We start from the raw sequence: 17,438 nt of genomic DNA, 5'->3' as shown, positions 1-17,438 counted from the left end.
GTCTGGGACGGCGCACGTCAGTCGGTGAGAGGGCGCCGTCTTTCCAGCGGAAGGACACTGTCCCTTGAACGCATCATACTGTGTGAGGTACTCATCTGTCCCCCCCAGAGTAGATGGGGCCTAAAGCGCTGCCTGCATACGCTGCTCAGTCCCAGGCATACAGGATTTCAGGCGCTGCTCAGTCCCGGATGCATAGTGGTCCAAGCGCTGTTCAGTCCCAGGCATATCGTGGTGTAGGCGCTGTTCAGACCCGGATGCATAGTGGTCCAAGCGCTGTTCAGTCCCGGATGCATAGTGGTCCAAGCGCTGTTCAATCGCGTGTTTATAGTGATGCAGGCGCTGTTGAGTCGCGGGTTTATAGTGATGCAAGCGCTGCCCAGTCCTGGGCATACAGTGCTGCAGGCGCTGCTCAGCCCCGAACGTCGGTCCGTGCCGCTCACTGTCCAAGCCTGGGGTTGCGATGGTGTCCAGGGTCGCCGTGGCCTGGACACAATTAGCAGCCGGTCGATAATGGTACCTCAGATGCCCGCCCTTGACAGCCGGAACAATTACCGCACTCGAATTGTCCATAAAATAGGCCGCCTCGTAGTCATCCAAGGTCCTGGGTGGTTCGTAAGGGCACAGGCAAGTTCGGAATATCTAACGCAGCGCGGAATGTTTGGTGCTTGATGATGAGGAAATTGTAAGCGATTGAGTCATGCGGATGACCTTTTATACAAGGTTATGAGCGTGGCTTATTTGCTCAAAGCCAATGGGCGTGAGCAATGAGCGTTCATCGCGATTCATGCAACACGACACGTTCCTGATGGAGATGCACGAGTGTGGACAATACATGCATTGTTATTATACGGCTGTCTTGCTGACGTTGGCATCAGATCATGTCGTAGTTTATTGAAAAAGTGAAATCCTAGCTCGCTGCATTTTTGGAGGCGTATATTTTTGTATCTATCATCACTGTCGTGCATTTGGGTGGACTTAGAATAATATTTGATGCGATCAAAAAGCTGACAAAGGTGGAACACGCGCATGCATGCTCTGCCAGGTCATGCGGCTGTTTCTCATATGAGGCCACCCCGGCTTCAGTACTGTCAGATATGCGGCGAAAGTGCTACAGACGTCCGGCTGATCACCCCCCGCCTGCCGTGTCCACAGACCTGAAGAAGGCGTTCCACACGCCGCCGTTCGCCGACGCCGTGGAGGTGGACGAGACGGTGGAGCTGCGCTGCGTGCCGCCGGCCGGCGACCCGCCGCCCACCGTCAGCTGGCTCAAGAACCGCGTGCCCGTCGACCCCAAGCTGGACCCCAACTACATCATCTCGAACGAGGGCAACCTGCTGATCGCGGCCGCTAAGCTGTCCGACATGGCCAACTACTCGTGCGTGGCCGAGAACGTGGCCAACCGCCGGGTCAGCCCTCCGGCGCGGGTCACCGTCTACGGTGAGTGACAGCGGCGGCGGCGCGCGCAGGAGGAGCGGTGCTGCTCAGGCCGTCCCCGGGACGTGACCTGGGAGCGGTGTAAGCTGCACGATCCGCTGTACCTCTGTGCATGTTGCGGATAGGCGCGACCCACTCTGTGTGCCGTACACTAATCGACCCGATTTCGCGTTTTCGAACCAGAGGTGTCCTTCCGCATGCCTCCTCTCTTTCCGCAGCCTATCGTTTTGGGGCCGCGCTTAACAGCGCTGATCTGGGTTGATCGTTGAACACCTTACATTGCTTGTTTGATGTCGCTCGTCCGTTTGATCCCCTCCGTAATGTCCGATGTGACGTCATCTCGTGATCCCGCTCAGGCGCCCTGCGATGTGGAGTCGTCTCCGCTCGCAACCGGTGCGCGCTCGGAGACCGATGCCGGTGTGCTCGGACCGCTGCCGGTGTGCTTGGACCGATGCCGGTGTACTCGAACCGGTGCCGGTGCGTTTGCACCGATGCCGGCGCACTCACACCGATGTCGGTGTTCTTGGACCGACGCCGGTGCGTTTGCACCGATGCGCTCGGACCGATGCCGGTGTGCTCGGACCGATGTCGGTGTGCTCGGACCGATGCCGGCGCGCTCGCACCAATGCCGGCGTGCTCGCACCGGTGCCGGTGTGCTCGGACCGATGCCGGTGCGTTTGCACCGATGCCGGTGTGTTCGCACCGATGTCAGTGCACTCGGACCGATACCGGTGCGCTCGGATCGCTGCCGGTGCGCTCGGACCGATGCCGCGGTCTGATGGGACCAGCTGCCGTCATCAATGGGAGACCTACTCAAAGGCACCAACTCGTTTGCATGAACTTCGTGTTCTATTGCGGTGGCGAGAAGACCGCCTTTCACGGTGGAAATTGCTTCCGGGCGCGCCATTGCGACAACTTCAGACTCGGCGACGTGGTGAACCCGAAAACATGAAACGAAAGCCTTAAGTCCACTCAAAATCAACCACTGGCCTTTCGTATGAAACCGACATTTTTAAAGTATGTCTTTGCTGATCAGGATATCTGAGGGCTGGTCGTTCTCCTGTAGTTCCCCTGAGTGCTGGTCGTTCTCCCTCCGAGCTAAGGCAGGATCGGTGGAGCCTGCACCGAGGGAGTGTCCCATTGAACAACAGGCACCCCCAAACGCATTCCGGATGCAGTTGCAGGCGTGGCAGCCGGCGGCGCACGCACTCCGCGCTGTGCCGACGGCCGGGTGGGTGTAATCGCCGGCCATCGCCGTAATAACTGTCACGTGGTCCGAGTAATGCCAATTGCCGTCGGCAGGGGCGGCTTCAGCTGCCGCCAGTCCGGCAGTTCAGACTGCTACACTAGTTTAGTCTACCAAGCTGAAAATACGTACATGGGACGCGATGTAAACTCTGCAAACCTTGGATGAATAACGTTTTGGGGAAGTCGTCTGCCCCGAGCAGAGTCGATCCCCGACGTACGGGGGTGCTGGGTCTGCCGCTGCCGCTGCAAGGCACGTCACGGGGATGTAGGCTAGCTGCGTGGGGTCCGTCTGGTGCTCACCGGGCTGTGTGGGGCCCGTCTGGTGCTCACCAGGCTGTGTGGGACCCGTTTAGTCCTCACCAGGCCGTATGGGATCCGTCTGGTGTTCACCAGGCTGTGTGGGACCCGTCTGGTGCTCACCAGGCTGTGTAGGACCCGTCTGGTGTTTACCAGGCTGTGTTGGGCCCGTCTGGTGCTTACTAGGCTGCGTGGGACCTGCCTGGTGCTTACCAGGCTGTATAGGACCCGTCTGGTGCTCACCAGGCTGTGTGGGACCCGTCTGGTGCTCACCAGGCTGTGTGGGACCCGTCTGGTGCTCACCAGGCTATATGGGACCCGTCTAGTGCTCACCAGGCTGTGTGTGGCCTGTCTGGTGCTCACCAGGCTGTGTGGGGCCCTTCTGCTACTCACCAGGCTGTGTGAGACCCTGATGAGCCGAGCCGGCCTGCGTGCCGCGGCCACAGCGGCACTGACTAACGCGAGCGGACGCTGACAGGGGCCGAGACCCGTACCTCGTGCCTCGCACGCGGCCGGCTTTGCACAGATGCATGTGAGCTGGTCATGAGGGCCGGCGGGCGTTTGATGTGGAGCGGGGTCTGGTGGGACAGAGCCATTGTTGGTAATTGTTGAGAATGTGAAGCTTCGTTTCTGTTCCGCCCCATTTACAAGACAGAAACCATCCTGCACCGGACACGAGCAGCTGCCGCGGGAAGCGGCGGCTGCTCTCGCCATGTGCGTGCTGTTAACAGACGGCCGCGCCCTGTCGGCAGTGAACGGCGGCTGGTCGGGGTGGGGCGCCTGGTCCGGCTGCCAGCCGCCGTGCGGCGCCGGCCGCCGCCAGCGGCACGAGGAGCTGCGACAGCCCCCGGCCGATGAACGGGGGCCGCCAGTGTCGCGGACCGGCGCAGCAGGCGGCCGACTGCAGCTCCCTCTGTCCGCGTGAGTCGCTGGGCCCGGCCCGGCTGCTGTCGGCCATCACGACTAGCGGCAACGTTTTGCCGCTAACCCTCCGGCCGCAGAATACTTATACCATGGGCCTCATGCGCTTACGGAATTGTTTGGGGGACATGCTACAGCGCTCATTCCGAGCGCCTTGGGCTGGGTGGGCTCCAAGGGCGCATAAGGGTTAAAGAGGGAGCAGTAAGCGAGTGTTTTACCGACGCACACACGTATCTGAGTGTAACGTCTGGGGACTTTCGCGGAAATTATGTGACCTAAGCGCGTTTGTATCCATTGGATCGTCGCGCTGCGCCCAGAAGGGTCTGTAACTTCAGTATGGACTGCTGCGTATGACCAGGAGACCCTTCCTGACGACAATTCGGGCCAGCGCACCAAGCGGAAAACGATCCGCATGCACGCACATATTTGTGCTTGGTTATTGGAAGGAAATGATCCATATTATACCTTTTGATCGTCATTGTGTGTCATCAACCTCTTATAAATAGCACCTTACAAAATATTGTCATTCAAGGAACAGCTTGCATTGCGGACGCAAGCAGCTTTGATTCATTTTGATTCCGTGGCCGTCGGTGACTAACAGATTTATCGTGCATCTTCGGAAGAAAACGAAGTGAACCGTATGCACCACGGCGAGATACGTATTCATCCGCCATTGTGGTTTTTCAGACGTCGATCAAATGCCAGCGATTACCATGCGTAGTTTGCAGTGGTGCTCGTTCTTGCCAAGCCCCTCCGTTCCCCCCCCCCCCCCCCCAAAAGAAAGCAACCCCACGACCGTCTGGCTACAAAAAAGCTATGACTGATCGGTCCCTGGCTACGTATTTCCCCCATACGTAGTTTTTCTTCGGGGCCGCCGATTGGCCGCGGCGTGACGTCATCGTGGTCTACCGCCAGCCGTGGACGGCGGGTGGTCGGCGTTCGGCGATTGGTCGGCATGTGACGTCACGTGTCGTCAGAGCCGGCAGCGAGCGTGCTCGGCCCCGGTGCCGGCCCATGGGGGTGTACCCTGCTCGGGCGCCGACCGGCAGCACCGCAACTGCTCCAGGGCCGACTGCGAAGGTCAGTCACAAGCTGTCATGGCACGGCCCTGGTGCGTGCACAGCAGCACTGCTCTTTATTGTGGCACTAGCTTTCATAGGCACGACGCAAGGAGTCTACGGCTCACTTTGCGAGGCTGCTGTGATAATGTTAGGGCAATTACAACTGGTTGTTTTAGGGGTGCCATTGTCTGCAGCCTCATACACACAATGGCCTCCCTATTTGTACAGGTCGTAATATTGTCTGCAGGCAGTAACACAACGCTAGTGTTATTTAGTTGCGAAATGTTGGTACCATCTGCTTGGAATCGCGCCTTCCAGTCAGCAGCGTGCCACAAAGGTTTTATGGGACATCCCATAGTTCGTAGATGTCCTTGAAATACCAATCAAAAGCGTGCTGGTACGTCTAGAATTGTTCACCGCCTCATTACGGATGCCAACACGATAGCTCCAATCCATTACCGACGGCTCCGTCACAACTGTTGCTGCTGTCCTGGCCTCTCCTTGTGCCGGCCCTGACCCAGACCTGACCCGGGGGTCGCCGGTCGGGGCTGTCTGTCGTGCCCTGCCCGTCTGTGCGACAGCTGTGCTGAGGGCGCGTGCCGTCCGTTTCAGAGGTGCGAGCCGCGCTGCTGGACCGCTCGTCCACTGATCAGGGTGAGTCCCGATCTTAGTCTGGACGGATGAGTTCCGCCCGCAGTCTGACCAGAGTGAGTTCCCTTCGTCCTGTGACCAGAGTGAGGGATTCATTCGTCCTTGTGACAGAGGAGTTCCCTACGTCCTTGACCAGAGTGAGTTTCCCATCGTTCCCCTTGGTGGACCAGAGGTGAGTTCCCTTCGTCCTGTGACCAGAGTGAGTTCCCTTCGTCCTGTGACCAGAGTGAGTTCCCTTCGTCCTGTGACCAGAGTGAGTTCCCTTCGTCCTGTGACCAGAGTGAGCTCCCCTCGTCCTCTGACCAGGTGACTCCCGCTCGTCATCTGACCGGGGTGACTCTCGTTCATCCTCCGACCAGGCGACTCCCGCTCGTCCTCGGACCGGGGTAACTCCCGCTCGTCCTCTGACCGAGGTGACTCCCGCTCTTCTCTGACCGGGGTGACTCCCGCTCTTCTCTGACCAGGGTGACTCCCGCTCGTCCTCTGACCAGGGTGACTCTCGCTCATCTCTGACCGAGGTGACTCCCGCTCGTCTCTGACCGGGTTAACTCCCGCTCGTCTTCGGACCGGGTGAGCTCCGCCGGCCGGGCCGGGTTGATGGATGGGCCGGGCCGGTTTACGGCCGCCGAGCCGCCGGTGCCCATCCATCTGCCGGGCCGCCGCCGGACGATCCGTCAACGTCCGGCCGGGAGTGACAGCTGTCACATGTCACAGCTGTCACATGTCAGCGGCCCTCACGGCGGCGCCGAGCCGCGCCGCGGCCGGCCGGCGCTGGAGCCGGAGTCGGCCGGGGTCAGCCGGTGCTGGAGCCAGGGTCGGCTGGGGTCGGCTGGTGCTGAAGCCGTGGTCGGCCGGCGCCGGAGCCGGGGTCGGCCGGGGTCAGCCGGTGCTGGAGCCGGAGTCGGCCGGGGTCGGTCGGCGCTGGAGCCGGAGTCGGCCGGGGTCGGCCGGTGCTGCAGCCGTGGTCGGCTGGCGCTGGAGCCGGTGTCGACCGGGATCAGCCGGTGCTGGAGCCGGAATCGGCCGGGGTCAGCCGGTATTGGAGCTGTGGTCTGCCGGTGCTGTAACCGGAGCCGGCCGGGGTCAGCCGGTGCTGGAGCCGGGGTCGACCGAGGTCGGTCGGCGCTGGAGCCGGAGCCGGCCGGGGTCAGCCGGTGCTGGAGCCGGGGTCGGCCGGGGTCAGCCGGTGCTGGAGCCGGGGTCGACCGAGGTTGGTCGGCGCTGGAGCCGGAGTCGGCCGAGGTCGGTCGGCGCTGGAGCCGGAGTCGGCCGGGGTCAGCCGGTGCTGGAGCTGGGGTCAACCGAGGTCAGCCGGTGCTAGAGCTGTGGTCGGCCGGCGCTGGAGCCGGGGTCGATCGGGGTCGGTCGGCGCTGGAGCCGGAGTCGGCCGGGGTTGGCCGGTGCTGGAGCCGGGGTCGACCGGGGTCGGTCGGCGTTGGAGCCGGAGTCGGCCGGGGTCGGTCGGCGCTGGAGCCGGAGCCAGCCGGGGTCGGCCGGCGCTGGAGCCGGAGTCGGCCGGGATCGGCCGGTGCCGAGGTCGGCCGGGGTCGGCGGGCACTGGGGCCGGGATCGGCTGGCGCTGGAGTCGGGATCGCCTGGAGTCGGCCAGCGCTGGAGCCGGGGTTGGCCGGCTCTGGCCGGCGCTGGAGCTGCGGAGCAGCCCGCCGCTTCTGCTGTGGTGCTACGATGTCGACTCAGCGGCCGCTCTGTATAACCATGTCATGTAGTGAGGTCAGGATGTGATTGGGCGCAGCGGTGCGTATCAGAGCTCAGACACCACGCCGCGGTGGCGGTGCGGCGCTTCAAACTGTGCGATGCTGTGGTGCACGCGTCCGAGGCGGCGCTGCAGCGGAAGCTGGCCAGGTATGTCAGCCTGACAACGGCCTTTTGTCGACTCGTCGGAGCTGTGACGTATTATGCTGCTGTGCTGACGGGTGCTGTGTTTTGTTGTAGCGGCCCGAGCGGTGGCGCAGTCGGACGTGGCGCTGTATGTCGGTCTGGCGGTGGCCCTGCTCGTCTTCCCGATGATCGCGCTGATCGCCCTGAAGCTGTACCGACGCAAGGGCCGCGGCCAGAGCATGTACGGACTCACCGAGAGAGGTGGGTCATGGTGACACGGACCTGTCGTGTACGACGTCGCAGAGCACGGCAGGTCGCTGGACACGGCTATCGGTCTCACGGGGTGTACGCACAGACTCCCAGTGACAGGATGGTCAGGCGGCATTTGACGCGGTCACGTTGAGTATGTAAAAATAGCGCAGACTGCTAGGCTTTGACCCGAGATGGCTGGAGCCCGCGTGGTTCTAGCAACAAACGGTACAGATATGAGTTGGCGGCAGATAAGTCAACGTGCTGCATTACGTAACACATTATAATTTCCGTTTCTCTCTAAAACGAACGTTTGGGATAAGTGAACCAGTTTCCAAAAGCTGTTTTATGATGTTGCTGGGGTCACATTCATCGGTCTTTTCAAATATTGTTAAAGTAGCTCAAAATTTCAGCTTTTGTTTTTATTTTAAGTTATTCATTCCTACGTTCTTGTTATTGTTCATGATGGTGCTATTCAAATGGTCATATTAAATTTTTGGCCCACTTTATTCAGTTTTTTCAATTCCAAGTTTTTATTTGATTATTTAAAGCTTCCAAGCATTTAAGTATTTAAATCCCTCGAAGCATCAGCCTTTCGGTCAAATTCTCCCAAACATCCAGCATTGCTTCCGTCATGTATACCACCACAGCGGAGGATGTTTCCTGACGCGAGACTATCCGCTGTGATCCGTAGACTACGAGGCTAAGTACTACGACAACAACAAGAAGCAGCTCAGCTACACGCCCGACCTGACGTCAAACGTCACGGGCGTGAGCTCGACGCCGCCCAGCCGGGTCACAGACTACGCCTACAACAGGCTGGGCAGCGGCACCAGCCGGCCCGGTGAGGCTCGACCCAGCGCTCGGCCGCCGCCCGCGCTCGTCAGGGGGCGGCGATGCTTGGGGATCAGATCTTGTTGCATCTGCTAGTGTTAAGCTGGTCAGGAGGGATCCCTTGTACCAGACTGCTATTGTCAGGTTTGGCTATTAGAACAACGGCTTCATTCGCGCTTTTGTGGTTGTTTCATGTGCGGCTGTCAAAAGTTTCAGATCGTTTTATCACGCACAGATCGATATCCGCAAAATAATGGTGCAATCATGGTTTGACATCATTGAGTTATCATAACATTTCCATAAACAGATAAGAGTTGCATTTCGCCAGAAAATAATGCGGCGAATGTGGCTACCTCCCGCTTGCATCGCGGACCAAAGACAAATGTTAGCGGTGGTCTCCTCGTCCCCTCTCCCTTGCCGGCGGCGGCTGTGCGGCCTGGTGCTGGCGGCCCCTGGCAGCGGCACCTAACTGTCGGTGTTGGTGCCGATAGGCCTGCTGGGGGGTCACTCGGAGCACCACTACGACGAGCCGCTGCTGCCGCCGGGCCGGCTGACCGGCGCCCGACACTCGCCGGCCGGCGACGCTCCCTCCACCGGCTCCCGCGGCTCGCAGGCCACCAGCAGCTCGCGCGATAACCCGCACCACAGCGGCTCCTCCTACTGCAGCTCCCGTGAGTGGTCACGCGGAGCAGGCGGTCAGACGGGGGACGCTGCTGCACCCAGCCGCTGGTGCCAGCGGGTTGGCGGCCCAATGATGATTGTCACATCGTCTTCAGTACGTGGTTGACTAGAAATGTGATGCGGGCTGGCAGGATTTATGATATCGTTCTATGGCAACCCTCTTTGTTAAATACGGAAAACGAACGGGTGCTAGAAAGCTGGGTTCGGCAAGTTGACATGAATCAACCTACTTGCTGAGTTTACAAGGATAGCGCACTGAGCGATATAGGGCAACAGTAACAGCAACTCAGCCTTATGTAGATACCATCCCACTGCAACATAATGTTTGTATATCTCACTGGACTTATTGCACTAGCATCGAAATAGTCGGCGGGTAAGGCTTATAGCGCTGACGCATCTCACCCCCCGCCCCTTTCGCGCAGCCACCTCTCGTCCGACGTCTCTGTACGACGCGGAGGCCGCGTCCTGCCGCCAATCGCTGCTCTCCACACCACTGCCATCTAGTGTCAACCCGGACAACCTCGATTTCGGCACAGGTCAGCTATTGCCATCTGTTAGAGACACCAATTAGTCAGATAACAAGACACCAATTAGTCGCATTGGCTCCTCGCAGTTTCAGTAGTTCCGTAGCAAGGCGTGTTAACTTACAGCCAATAATTGACTTAAAGTTAGTTTGGTGATGCTGCTGTCTGCTCAAATAAGTTGCAATTCCAGTTTTTTGCTCGTGAACTCCCAGAGATCCGTCTGTGTCTTAGTAGCTTCATCGTTCCATCGCTTTATAACACAGACACGTTTGCGGAAGTGCGGAGAGTGACTAGCCGACCTGTCATCGCTGTTGTAACCTGGCGATTCCGGCAAGCCATGTCTGAGCCAGTCGCTCGGCCGGTCGTCTGTCTGACCGTCCGCCTGCGCACAGTGACGTCGGCGGGCGCCGTGCTGACGCTGGAGAGCGCCGGCGTCTCGCTGCTGGTGCCGGAGGGCGCCGTGCCGGCCGGCCAGCTCGAGGAGGTCTACCTGGCCGTGATGAGCGACACCCGCGAGAAGCCCCAGCTGGCGGGTAGGTCGCACGAGCGGCCGCCTCTGGACCGACAGGTCTCGAGGGCGGGGCACTTGCCTACGGTCGCGCCGCTGAGCACGGACCTGGAGTGCTCAGAAGCGTGTCTGAATACGGCTGCCGCTGGCAGACACGGGAATGCAGATTGCGTGTTTTGCTTTATTTTAAGCGTCTATGCAGCCATTTTTGTTCCCTTGCACCCCAAAATATCACTTACTGGGGTCCGTTACTGCCCGCAGCTGGTAGCACCGAAAATAATCCTCAGCGCTTTTCAAGTGGCCTTATTCGAACAGGGCAGGGCTTTCGAACTTGTTCTTATTCGTCACAGGGCTCCATTCACTGTTATCTGGGCAGCTGTGACCTGACCTGGTCTGACCTGACCTGGCCTGGCCTGACCTGGCCTGACCTGACCTGACCTGACGTCGTTCGCAGAACACCAGACGCTATTGTCGCCGGTGATTCTGGTCGGCCCGCCCGGCACCCAGTTTCTGAAGCCGGTCGTCGTCAGCTTCCACCACTGCGCCAACCTCAAGTCCACCTGGAACGTGTCGGTGTACGGCTCCGAGAGTCCTCCAGACGAGGTTCCTCAGTGGCAGGTCGGTCGGTCGCCGGCCGTGGGTCAGTGGCCCACCGTAAGCGGCGCCACTCTCGGTCTCAGTCTTCTGTGGTCGTCGCCTGGACGGCACCATCAGCGCATTAAACAAGCGACCCATCGCCTTGACGTGGTAATGCACCGTCACAAGTATGACTTGCAGCTGCCGTAATGACGCATGGATAATGGGCAGAATGTTGCGTGTGAATCTGACAATGCCTGGTCGGCTGCCGCAGCGCATCGTGACCCTGGGTCAGGAAACGATCAACACGCCAATCTATACCCAGCTGGACCAGGGCAAGGTTCACATCCTGACAGACTGGCTACAGGCCTTCGCACTGGTCGGAGAGCCCTGCACTGGTGAGATCCCACGCTTCCACGCTGAGGCACCGGACACAACACTGGTCGGAGAGCCCTGCACTGGTGACGTCATGGCCGCAAGAGATGCTTCCCACAGTGCAGTTGGCCGGTTCTCTTTCCCGAAAATGTGTAGAAAGCTGGCTCACGAACAGAGTTGAAACGCGATGCGCGGCGGCATCTGTGTATGCATCGACTGCAGCCACGATGGTCACTCCCTGCTGCGCTCCCCACCCGCTCTCCCTCACAGCCACGTTCAGAGACAGCGTTGCCGAGGTAACCAGCCGCACGTGGCGCTGCCTCGTCGCCAACCAACAGTGCGTACTTTGCCGCTCCCCCTCCCCGGTGTGGTACGCCGCGGTTCGCTGGTGCCGCGAGTGTGACGCCACGCCCGCCCCACAGCGCCGGCCGTGAAGAACCTGCGTCTGGCTGCGTTTGGGCCGCGGCTGGTGGCCGCCGCCGAGTACTGCGTGCGGCTGTACGTGGTGGAGGACACCAGAGCGGCGCTGGAGGTACGCGCCATCTCACTGGCGGAGCTGACACTCCGTGCCGTCTTAGGCCAGATCCTAGCAGATGTCCTGAAACCGAGAAAGCAGACATTAGAATATAAGAGTAGATGTTAAAATATGGAGAGTAGATGTAAGAATATGAGGGTAGATGTTGGAATATGGGGGAATAGATGTTAGAATATGGGGGTAGATGTTATAAAATGGCGAGTAGATGTAAGAATATGGGGGTGGATGTTAGAATGCGGGGAGTTGATGTTAGAACATGAGGATTGTCTTATTACACTCGCCCGGTGCGAAGCTATGTTAACATCACTGGACGTGTGAAGACAGTCTTGAGGCGGAATGCGCGTTTTCACCTGTCGCAAAGTGTCCGTGCGGAACTTGTGCAGCCGCTAGCGACGCGTGATACGGCGCCAAGCGTCCGTCGGCCTGTCCTGTGGCCGTCAGACAGCGCCAAGCGTCCGTCGGCCTGTCCCCTGACCGTCAGACAACGCTGAGCGTCCGTTGGCCTGTCTTCTGACCGCGCCTCCGTCTGTTCCCAGGGCGTGACACAGTTGGAGCGGCGTTTGGGTGGCCGCCTGCTGGACAAGCCCAAGACCCTGCCGTTCCAGAGCGGCGGCGCCGGCCTCTGCCTGGCGCTGGAGGACCTCAGTCTCGGCTGGAGGTGCAAGCCGCAGGGCGGCTACCAGGTCAGTGCCGGCCAGCCAAAGCACTCGGCGCCGACCACAGACTCGCCTACAGCGACCAAATACGACCAAACGCCGGATCGGGCCGCGAGGACGTGGCTTGGGAACTTCTGGGCCAAGAAAGTCTTTGCCGCGTTCAGTGTTCATATTGGTGGTGATGTTCGCCGGCTTACGAGATGAGGGCGTACTGTCGTAAAGTAAGGATGTCAAGCCTAGGAATCGTTAACCCCCATTCCATGATTATATTTCAATCTTTTGTGCCTTTTTTCGCACCGTTAACACCACAAGTGCACGCGGGATGATATTCTTGTTTCTCAATCTCCGCCCCACTTGCGCGCCTCACGCGGCGCGTCATCTGCGGCAGGAGATCCCGTTCCGTCACGTGTGGGGCAGCACGTGTCCGCTGCTGCACTGCTCGTTCTGTCTGGAGCACGTGGGTCACGCGGCAGCCAGGGACGGCCTGGCGTTCTCCGCCCGGGTGCAAGTGTACCAGCGGGGCAGCCAGACGCGTCGCCAACTCATCCGGGTCTCTTCCTCCGAGAGTCACACACAGGTCAGTGACCTGCGGGCAGGTCAGGGGCGCACGACCAGGTCAGAGCCACACGACCAGTTCAGAGGCACACGGCTAGGTCAGAGGCACACGGCCAGGTCAGAGCAACACACACGTAGAAGGTACACGGCCAGGTCAGAGGCACACGACCAGGTCAGAGGCCCACGACCAAGTCAGAGGCATACGACCAGGTCAGGAGCATATGGCCAGGTCAGAGCAACACACACGTAGAAGGTACACGGCCAGGTCAGAGGCACACGACCAGGTCAGAGCCACACACAGGTCAAAGGTACGAGCGGTACCTACGGCCAGGTCAGAGGCCCACGACCAGGTGAGAGGCACGCGGCCAGGTCAGAGGCACGCGGCCAGGTCAGGAGTATATGGCTAGGTCAGAGGCATACTGTCAGGTAAGGGGGGACAAGGCCAGGTCAGGAAGGCCAAGAGACACAACCAGGTTACGGAGAGCGAGAGACGTAGCCAGGTCAAGGGTGGTGGAGGCACGGCCGCTCTAGAGTAGCTGAGGCTAAAGGTATGCCATTGGCTGTTGAGTGATCCAAAACGTGCTTTATCCCTACAAACAGCAGGCTTCCTGAGTTAGGTCTGGTTGGAAAGTTGCCACCAGGAACGGAACATATTTTGATTTTCCAAATCAACTGGGAAAAGCAAACAAATATTCCACTGTCTGGGCGTCATTTATTTCCGCGTAATTGCCGGTTAGGCAGTGACAGATGTGGGGTTGCTGGCGGGCGTCTCGGGCCGTGCCGTCTGCTCGGCGACGCTGCCGTGCCGCTCTGCAGCCGCCTCACGCGCGCGCCTCCCGCAGCAGGCGCTGAGTCCACCGCCGTGTCGAGCGCCAACTGGCGCCGCGCCCCCGGGCGGCCCGACCACGACCCCGGCCACCTCCGCGGACCGGCCGACCACCAGGTGAGGCACCCGACGGACGTCAGTCACCGGGGCAGGCATGACAGCCGGGCACCCGACAGACGTCAGTCACCGGGACAGGCATGACAGCCGGGCACCCGACGGACGTCAGTCACCGGGCAGGCATGACAGCCGGGCACCCGGCAGACGTCAGTCACCGGGCAGGCATGGCAGCCGGGCACCCGGCAGACGTCAGTCACCGGGACAGGCATGACAGCCAGGCACCCGACAGACATCAGTCACCGGGACAGGCATGACAGCCGGGCACTCGACAGACGTCAGTCACCGGGACAGGCATGGCGGCCGGGCAGGGCTCCCGCCGGCGTGGGGACCAGGACCGACGAACCGGCTGAAATGAGGGAGGCGTGATGTCGTCGTATGCATTAGTAAAGAGTGGTTGTTGATTTTTGTGCAAGATGCGGCCGGGTGTGCCGTCATGCCTCATGGCGACATTTTGATATTGTCACATGTATGGTCCGAAGTGATAGCTGAAACCATACTGTATAATTTGTGTACAAATGTCATCTAGCCATACGGTTTTAGTTGGTGCTATGCGACAGTGTTTCTGTATGTTCGGCATGTGAATAGACACAGCCTTCACTCGCATTGCAGGCTTTCTGCTGAGACCAGACAGAAGCTGTGCCAGTGCTTGAACTCTCCCAACCCTCGCGGGAATGACTGGAGGATGCTGGCCCAAATGATGCAGGTTAACAGGTAAAAACTGGTGTCCCGGATGCCGTAGGGCAGAAAGGAGATGCGCATCATCGTCTTGTGTCCAGATGCTACGGCTCAAGAGGTGCGCTTGGCTATATTTTGTTCATGTAAGCTTCCTACGCATGTCCTAGTGTACTCTTTGGGCTGGAATCCACGCACGTTATTCGACAAGCTAGGTGCGCTGCTTTGCCGTCAGTGGTCGCGGACAGAGCGTCATCATATTCACCTGTCTCCAACCGCAGATACGTCAACTACTTCGCGACGAAGAAGTCCCCGACGGACCCGATCCTGGACCTGTGGGAGGCGAGGCACCCAGAGCAGTCTTCCTGCACCGAACTGCTCAACATCCTCAGGATCATGGGGCGCGAAGATGCCGCCCAGATTGTTGAGGACCAGGTCGGGCCGCGCGTGTGACCTTGATCAGCGACAGCTGATTGGCCAGCCCGGTCGGCTGACCTTGAACTAAGCTCGTCGATTGGTCCGAGGGTGTCGCGCCTCGAGTGCTGAGCGCTGATTGGTCTGTAGTGTCGTATCGCCGTAGCAGCAGGCGGGGATTGGTGCACGTTTAGCGGTCTGAAGTGTGATTGGCCTATTTGATCAGCCGGATTTAATTTATCGCTGTGGGCTTAGCTAGTTGGATCCCGTTGTAATTAAACGTGCATCATTGCCTTATTTGATCACCTCAATTGACGTTCAAAAGCATTGCCGAAAGTGCGCTTGCATCGCACGTTTACTGTGTTTATTGAGTGCTCCACTCTTCACAGTTTGTGCTCACACCATTGTTCTGGTTCACATGACAATTTTCAACCGATCCGTGCCAAATAATTATGGGATCTTCCGGAGACGAATCAAAATAGGCAGGGCTCGACCGCTCGAGGAAATGTGATATTTTGTCATTGCCACCCCGTATTTATGAAGTTCCACGCGCCACTATAAGGCATATTGTTCTGGGTGACATGCTTATAGGTGTCAATGGAAGTGACTGCTGCGATTTTGCTTGCGAACTGGCATGTGCAGTACATCTGCCCAAATCACGACTGCAGACAAAGGTATATATATCTAAGTCTTCCGACGCTGATGCCAAATTTCTCAAAAGTTGGTCAGTAATCAATTGTATAAGTCACGCGACTGTCACCAAAGCTGTACATACGTGCTCCGAAGAACAGAATGCTACAAATTTAGTCCTCCACGTGTATGACATCGTGTGACTGCCTGTACCGTTGGTGACGATGAGACCCAGGACAGCTGAGATTTCAGTGTGACCTCCACTGCAGGCGCTCAGCGTGTGGGCCTGTGTCCACTACTTGTGGTCATGGCAGGGTTATGTGGCCCGACTCATGTCGTCTTGTGTTCGCTTCCTGAGGAACCGTGTCGCTGTGCTTGCTTGGGTGTACTGCTTTTGTTCGTTAGTGAGTGCAACCATTTTTGCAAAGGCTTTATACGTGGGGTAGTTCATTAAGTATTCTGAGCTCAATAACACGGTATCTGCATGCTTCTTGGCATCACGAAAAATACGTTGTGTCACCCAGAAATACCCCGCAAAATCCTGACGACACCGGCACTAACTGTTTCCAGCAAAAGTCTTCACGTAGTCGCCCGTGGACTACGTGAAACATTATTGCAATTTTCAACGCCTTCACCTATCGCTGACGAATTAGTTACGTTGGCTATAACTCCTGAATACGCTGCTAGACGTGACCTTCAAAAAGTGGCGTTCATGTGTCCCGGAACTGAGCTAGGGGCGCGAAGGCACCGGGCGTGTTACTTGTTGCAGTAGAAAGCTAGCGGCGGTGTCCAGCTTTGGGGTTTTTATATTTTTTTCAGAGATTTTAGCCTGATTTGCAGTCACAAATGAGTGTGGAGCTACGCCTTCCAAAACCCTCTTCCTTGTGCCGTTTCGGCTCCGCCCCATCCTCCGTCCATAGCGTAATTTATGGACGGCACACTGAGATGGACTATGGCCTCCCCGTAGGAACGCAGATTCAACTGTTAGGAGCGTCAGTTTCCTCGCTGCATTGTTTGACGTTAGTGTTATGCCTCAGAAGATCTGCCGCACAGCGGGTCTTATAAAACTGGCAAGTGCGATATAGATCAGCGCACATCGACGCTCCGTTGTAAGCCACGTACTTCCTGTTGGTTGGGCGGCCATTTTGAAACGCTGTCCTGGTCAAGCACAGGACGCTGCTGATTGGATAGAAATATACCGCATCTGCGTGCGGCTAGTCACTTGCGTTTAGTGCGTAAAACTGTTTTATACTCTGAACGATCGCTTGTGAAAATAGGTGTTGTATGTATGTACTTATGTCATGTTATAATGCAACCAATACAAACAGTGCTTTGTTTAAAGACAGTTTTAGTGTGCTGCATTGCTGGATGAGCTGCCGGGGTCCAGGTGACCAAAAAACGTGGCGGTGACATTGGGCATGTGAAAATACTTAACAAGACACGAGATATTAGGCCCCATCTGTGTTGACGGAGGAGCGCAGGCGCTGTCCATGGTGATGGCACTGGCGAGGAGCGTTGTCCTGCTCAGTCTTTGGTGGGCATGTCGGGCTGGAGTTGGGCGCCTCGTAAAATACGTGGGATTATCGTAGGCACGCAGCGAGAATTTCGAACACTAAAGAACTATTTTTGTAATATAATGAATTTCCAATATGAAATATTTTTGAGGCATCAAACATATTTTTTCTCTTAAACGGGCAGTCTATTCTAAACAAACTTTTCAAGCTGGCTTTTATAGGAAAGAACCGCAATTTCACTTACAACATTACAAGCAGCTGACGATTATACACGTTCCTGGCGGCCTAAGGACTTGGTAAGACGTGTTTACGTGCGAGGCC

The 17,438-nt window shown here is 58.1% G+C and overlaps 1 protein-coding gene and 1 long non-coding RNA gene across 2 annotated transcripts in view; both read left to right on the top strand.

The window, feature by feature from the left end:
- LOC119104264 (netrin receptor UNC5C) overlaps positions 1-13,822 on the top strand; it is a gene marked incomplete at its 3' end in the record, with an annotated part of 79,592 nt that extends 65,770 nt beyond the window's left edge. The window contains exons 4-19 of the mRNA XM_037227961.1: positions 1,153-1,437; positions 3,732-3,787; positions 3,822-3,900; positions 4,816-4,980; positions 5,574-5,615; positions 7,566-7,712; positions 8,395-8,544; positions 9,026-9,205; positions 9,638-9,751; positions 10,132-10,272; positions 10,702-10,865; positions 11,098-11,221; positions 11,621-11,730; positions 12,270-12,416; positions 12,778-12,966; positions 13,790-13,822. Of these exons, the coding sequence (XP_037083856.1) occupies positions 1,153-1,437; positions 3,732-3,787; positions 3,822-3,900; positions 4,816-4,980; positions 5,574-5,615; positions 7,566-7,712; positions 8,395-8,544; positions 9,026-9,205; positions 9,638-9,751; positions 10,132-10,272; positions 10,702-10,865; positions 11,098-11,221; positions 11,621-11,730; positions 12,270-12,416; positions 12,778-12,966; positions 13,790-13,822 (2,126 nt within the window). The remainder of the gene's footprint in view (positions 1-1,152; positions 1,438-3,731; positions 3,788-3,821; positions 3,901-4,815; positions 4,981-5,573; positions 5,616-7,565; positions 7,713-8,394; positions 8,545-9,025; positions 9,206-9,637; positions 9,752-10,131; positions 10,273-10,701; positions 10,866-11,097; positions 11,222-11,620; positions 11,731-12,269; positions 12,417-12,777; positions 12,967-13,789) is intronic.
- Positions 13,823-13,845: 23 nt separating this feature from the next.
- LOC119104647 (uncharacterized) lies at positions 13,846-16,948 on the top strand. Its single transcript, XR_005094982.1, has 3 exons — positions 13,846-13,887; positions 14,497-14,598; positions 14,841-16,948. It is a non-coding gene; the product is annotated as an uncharacterized LOC119104647 (long non-coding RNA).
- The last annotated feature ends 490 nt before the right edge of the window (positions 16,949-17,438 follow it).

This window comes from Pollicipes pollicipes, unplaced genomic scaffold, assembly GCF_011947565.3.
Source record: "Pollicipes pollicipes isolate AB1234 unplaced genomic scaffold, Ppol_2.1 Scaffold_6052;HRSCAF=7182_pilon_pilon_pilon, whole genome shotgun sequence".
Taxonomy (NCBI): Eukaryota; Metazoa; Arthropoda; class Thecostraca; order Pollicipedomorpha; family Pollicipedidae; genus Pollicipes; species Pollicipes pollicipes.
The sequence above is the reverse complement of the archived record's forward strand: the minus strand, read 5'-3'. Positions and strand labels throughout refer to the sequence as shown.